Raw genomic sequence first — 6,300 nt, 5'->3', positions numbered from 1 at the left:
AAAGAGAGGAGGAAATGTTAGGGGCTCCGAAGAATTACTTACTAGGTCAAATTCCTGAAACTCTGCCTTTCACTGCTCCACTTGTACTAGCTCTAACCTTAAACATAAATAAATTTTTTGTATTAGTGTTATTTTTCAGCTTCCCTATTTAAATAGGACCTGCGTTTATCCCTTCTTGAAATAGGAACTGCATTTGCCCCTTTGCTGACTACTTCTTTAAAACTGTAGCAAAACACAAGCAGAAAATGGGCTGAGAGAAGCCCTTAACAAAAGCTCTACAGTAAAGCAGAAGTAAAGACCATCTCTTTTGCATTAATACTTTTTTTTACCCTTTTTTAAGCTTTTTCTTTTTCCAAGTTTCCTATTCAGCGTTTGAAGAATACTCATTCTTCTCTCTTTAGGATTACATCTATTCATTTTATTTAGCTTTTTAATGTGGAGACATTTTAATCTACCATTACTTTAATGCTGTTCCCGAATAGTTTGGGAACAATGATTTATATTTCAGCTTCAACTATGAGGATGAAAAAAAAAGGGAGGAAAAAGACTATACCCTTCTCATCAGTTACATATGTAGTCATAGCTGGGTAGTTTCTACTTTGTATAGGGAACTGCATGTTCAAAATTAGCAGGCAATTCCTGGGGAAAATGAGAAAGATTTTAGGGAAGCTCGTGTGAGATCACATCTTCCTTTCCCACCCTGCATAAAATCAAATTATTACCATTTACTAGCAAATCATGAGTAAAGGCACAGCGAAAATTAACCTCTAGCTTCTGCTTGGTTAACCACAGGTCCAAGAGATGCTTTGTGACTCCATCTCTATCCCAAGTCGTTTAGATTTCATAGCTGTTACTGGTCTCCCTTCTCCACAGATTCCTCATGTTCTCCGTTAAACTTTTGTCCCAAGAATTTCCCTTGATTGATCTATAAGTCCCCTCCCACCAATAAAAAAATAAAAAAAATAAATCATTGGGTTGCCAGACAATGCAGAAGTTAAATTTGATTTACCCATATACTGTTGTCATGTCCAGGGTTGAATTATGCTTAGTACATCCAGGACTGGAACATTTTGTGTTTTGCTTGGGAAAGCCAAACCATAACATGCTGGAGACACTTGTCCACATGCAGAATGGAAGGTTTACCCCAAGTAAACTCCAGAAGGCTTAGATTTCGAGTTAACAAACATCTTTCCTGAGGGCAAAGAACATTTCCCTCTTACAGATATGCAATTAGCAACTTTAGAGGACACTGTCAACAAGCTAATAGCCTTTTGCCTGTAGGTCATCAGGGATTAAAAATTGTTCATGCCTAACAAGATGGTTGGTGTCTCCTCTATGAGAGGAGTTTAACTGGGCTCAGATCCAGCTCCCATATTGCAAGCTTAAGTGGCAGCTCATTAAATGGCACTCTCAGAGATGCCCACAAGTCCATGGGTTGCAGAGTCTAATCTATCTCTGCTGCTACCCCAGATAAGCACTGAAGCAAACTGTCACAGTAATGCATGCACGTGCAGCCTCATCCAGCTTTTCCTGCCACTCAGGCTTCCAGTTCCCTTCGCCCAAGAGGTGCCAAAAATTGAGGTATCCTCTGGCTCTCTAGATCTAAAAAACTTCTGAGATCTTAATGGTGCCAAAATCTCAACTCTGTAGCGAGGAGCTCAAAAGCTTAAGTTTGGGTTTCCTGCTGCATCCGCAGCACCCAACAGCTCTGCTGGGCATCCAAAAATCCCAGGGTTTAGCCACTCTTGCATCAGCTGGCATTTTGGGAAGACAAACTGCTCCAAAATGATCCCATGCCTGCCATTTTCCCAGCTGCCCACCATTAAATAGCTGTAGTCAGTTTGACTAGAGACTCCACATTTCCAACACGTGAGGCTGCACCACCACATACTCCTGCCTCTCCTTCCAGTACTAACCCATCATAAAATAATTATCAGACACACTGCAACGTCACTGCAAGATAAACAACTCCTGCCTGTGGCTCCTGCATTCCTTGGCTGGCTGGCCCAGGCTGCCAGCTAGGGCTGAGCCTGGAAAACAGCTCCCACCTGTACCCACCCTGGCAGCAGCCTTGATGAGCAAGAAGCCTAAACCTGATATAGTGGGACAAGCTGCCAGTAAAAATGAAGTCTGCTGGCATGGGTGAGCGTGCAGGGACCCTGAAGCAGATCAGCAGCACTGCCAGTCACACTGGAGGTGCTAAAAGTGGCTGGCTTCCCATCGTTTGCCTGATCCTGTCAATGTCTCTTGCAACTATCATGCGAACTTTAAAAAAAATATATATGATAGTAAAAATTCCAATCAATATATCCTTTTAATTTGCACCAGATTATAGTTTTTTTTTTAATGCAATTACTGTAATTTCATTAAATGACATAATCGCCATTAATGCAGGGAAAACTGTCAATAGAAGGTGTAATTATGTTGTATAAAATCACAAGCACAATGTGCAATGATGCATAATTCTTCAGGAAAATCATTCTGGGACTAAAATTAACTTCTAAAATATTTTTTAAATACATATTGTACAGTGAGAATGATTCAGTTATTATGGACTTAACTTCCAGAAACAGGGAAGAAGGGAGAGCAAAGGAGGCAGAGGGTTTGCACGTGGAAAGAAGGAGCAGAAATTCAGTTTAAAAGTGGATGAGAAAGGTAATAACACAAATTTGTCTAAGTACTAGTGGAAAAAAATAAACAGCTTCTAATCACATAGATACACAAGATGATTTGCAGGCAGACATTCCCTTAGGCACATTTCACTACACAGCTCCAACTTTTGGGACACCAGTAATGCACCGTGGAAGTGATGACTCAATGGAGAAAGGTGTGAGAAGAGGAAGGAGGGATGGGGACCAAGTTAAAACCACAACAGTCACCTTGGAAACTGGGAGCTAGATGTCCAGTCCATGAGAACCACCACACAGGGATGTACTAGAGTATGTCTCTTGCTGTCTTCAAAATAAAACCCTTTGTGAAAGGCACGTGTCAGTCAGACCATAACATTTTGGGTGAAATACAGAGATAACTATATAAAAACTAAACAGAGCACAAGGCTTGAAGACCTTTTTTGTGTTAAAAATGTACAAATGCTTCAAAACCCTGAATCTACCTGTGCCCATTTTTCACACCAGACCAACAATGAAATGTACATCACAAAGAGTGCAGAAAACCTACATGTGACACTTTCTTCTAACCCAAGATGCTTTTTTTCTAGAATTTGTGTGACAATTTGCACCAAACCTTTTGTCTGCAGGACAAACATAACTTCAAGTCAAATTTTCTTTTTCAACTCACCTGCCTTTCAATCCCCTTTCCAACACCTTGAAACCTGAAAAAAAATTATTTTACTTGTGCCTGAGCAGGCCCCATCAGCACACTCTGTGCCTATACAATTAACTCACATTAAAAATCATCAAATCAAAATTGCAGAATGCTGGTGGAAAATATTATTTCATTTTTATAGCAGAAAAAATTAATCTACTCACACGTCCACAGAATGGCTTATCTCACCATTACAAACTAATAACAAACTTTAGCTTGAGATGATGCATCTCAAATATGAGAAAACATTTCCTCACCCATGTCCTGCCCGTGCTGTCCTGATTCTTCCCTGTATCTATCCCTCTTTTTCTCTTCTGAACCCAGAAGAAGCAGCTAATGTCCTTGTTACCCATGAGAGCTCTCAGCACTAATGGAGAGGAGATGCACTGTAATGAAGACTGAACCAGGAAGGTGCAAGATACCATGTCCTCACCTATTACCATGGTCTGATGATCCCAGAAACATTTTCTTGGGTGGTTGTGGGTTTTTTTCCCTATTGCTTAAGAAAACAAGGTTCACATCACTACACTGTCTGCTTGTCTTCCTACTCCTTCCCTTCCTTTATTCCCCATGGGAGGAAGGGGCTTGTGCTACCTGCAGAAGGAAACCAAGGGCAAAACAACAGGGGAGGTGGCTCCTAAGGACCACCCAATCTCCTAGAACATCACAGTGAAGATAATACATAGAATATATATATGTATTATGTATACTAAGAGTATAATATATATATACTAAGAGTAGATTTGTGTATAACTTGGGGCAGGGAGGGATGCTGCACCTACCATGCTGTGTGTGTATTTTATTTCTTTTTGTTTTACTATGAATACACATATTGGAAATAATGAGAGACACAGAATTAGCACTTCATTTTAAGTGCAAGAACTGAATTATTTCCACGTGGAAAAAAAAACAGATAGACTTAAATTTGGGGTTGTAGAAGAAACTGGATCCAATTATTCTTGAAGTCATATATTTTTATTCCTTTCCCTCTATCCACTTGGTCAGGAAACCAGGATATTGTATAGTATCCAGCAGACATGTTAATAATCTGTAACTTGTGACTTTCTACCTTTGTGATCATCCTCCTTTTCACTAGGAATCAGTTCCTTTTTCTGCACATCTGCTGTCCTACCTTCTTATTCTTCTGCCTCTGCACCACCTTCCAAACTTATTCCTAAGTCTGCAAACTACCCAGCTATAGTTTCACAAGTATTTTGCTGCAAAATCACTTGAGAGCAAATCTCTTAAGTATGTGTCTAGCTGCTTGCTGAACAGTGATGGTGGGATGCTGGCACTGAGATTTTACATATGTCCCCCCCCCCCTCTTTCCAGGCCCTGTGTACATGACCATCTGATTCTCTCATGTACAACTGTAGCACTGCCTTGCACAGCCATACTTGCTTCAGCAAGGTACCATCTGCTCTGCTCTCCCCTAACACTGGAATTGTTGACTTTAGGTATGATCTAAATAAGCTTCAAATAACAGGAAGGAGGAAAAAAAAAAAAATAGAAAGAAAAGACCCTCTTGTCCTACCTACTTCTCCATGCCAGTCATCCCTCTAACCTGCAGGGTGAAAGACAGCTCCTCTGTCTTTGCTCTGGAGCTTCTTTCAATCAGGCATTGTCCACTTTACTCATCTGTGGCAAATACACCAAAGTGTTTTCCTCAAAAGAACCTTTACGTGGCTTATAATTCACAGACAGTAAGAGGGGAAGAACTCTGAGAGATGTGCCTGTTATTTTGCTTAATAAACACCCAACTCAAAAACTTTCTTTCTGCATGCTGGACCACCACAAAACAATTTTGCAACCTTTAATGGCATGCCAAACTTTTCAAGCATGAAGAAAATGTCACACCGCAGAATAAAAAGCAGGCATAAACCTTTGTGCTTGAGTGGATTATGAGAAAACTGCAAATGGGGTGTTTACTACCAAGCTGGAAAGTGGGACAGGCAGGTGGAGAACTTGGCTCTTTGTTTGCAGAAGGCAGCAGAACTCACTGACCAACCTTTACCTTTTTATTTTAATTTTTTTTTTCCTTAAAGCAACATATTATTACAGTCAAGAGACATGCAACAGGCAATGTCAGCAGAGCTGCTTACGTGCCACAGGGCCATGGGCAGAGCAGGCATTGATAATATGTAGCAAAGTGCCTCCTCATTGCAATAGAAAATGGATAGGTAGCCCCATCAGGCTCACTGCATCACCCAAATCACAGACATCTCCTGCCATCACCCTCTTGGCCACCACATCCCTCCTTTCCTACCACCTAGCTGCCGTGTTTAAAAATATATATATATAGTCAGAGTCATCACATGGTCACAGCCTTTAGAAGGTGGCATCACCCACCATGAGCATGGGCATCCTCAGTGCAGGCTGGTGAGCACCTCTGCACCAAGTGAAGAAAGGCTATTCCAAAAAGTCTAATTTCCATGCCTTTCAGGCTCAACGTGGCCCAAGCTGCATGGAAACCCCCAGCCCTGTAGTTACAAAACACCAATAACAGAGCAAATTACACAGGTCTTAATGGTGGTGGAGGGAAGGGACAGTAACACTCCAGCTCTGACATCACTGAGCCTCATGCCAGAAAAGAAGAAATCCACTTACCACAAAGGCTATCATGCTCTTTAAAGTGGACTCCCAGAGAAAGCAGCTCCGAAGGAATTGTATTGTATTCCATATTGCCATGGTGATTTTTTTCACACGATCAACATTTCTTGATAAGATCTGATAAATATTGAGTGGGAGGAGGGGAGAAGAAGAAGAGTTTAATCAAACACTCTAATATTCTACTATTGCTTCAGAAACAGGGATAATTTAAGATATGGATTCCTGCCAGGGCACATACTACAAATAAAGTCTCTGTTTCAGAGAGACACTCCAGCTCCTGTCTGCTTTCTGATTACACTCAAATCTTCCAGATTTTCCTGATCCCTTAGAAAAACAGCATAAACTAAATAAAACACTAACACAAGC

The 6,300-nt window shown here is 40.9% G+C and overlaps 1 protein-coding gene across 1 annotated transcript in view; it reads right to left on the bottom strand.

Moving 5' to 3' along the window:
• Positions 1–6,300, bottom strand: part of MCTP2 (multiple C2 domains, transmembrane 2) — a gene marked incomplete at its 5' end in the record, with an annotated part of 87,752 nt that overhangs the window by 37,648 nt on the left and 43,804 nt on the right. The window contains one exon of the mRNA XM_008947675.1: positions 5,932–6,051. Coding sequence (XP_008945923.1) covers positions 5,932–6,051 — 120 coding nt within the window. The remainder of the gene's footprint in view (positions 1–5,931; positions 6,052–6,300) is intronic.

The sequence above is a fragment of the Merops nubicus genome, unplaced genomic scaffold (genome assembly GCF_000691845.1).
Source record: "Merops nubicus isolate BGI_N331 unplaced genomic scaffold, ASM69184v1 scaffold11409, whole genome shotgun sequence".
Lineage (NCBI taxonomy): Eukaryota > Metazoa > Chordata > Aves > Coraciiformes > Meropidae > Merops > Merops nubicus.
The sequence above is the reverse complement of the archived record's forward strand: the minus strand, read 5'-3'. Positions and strand labels throughout refer to the sequence as shown.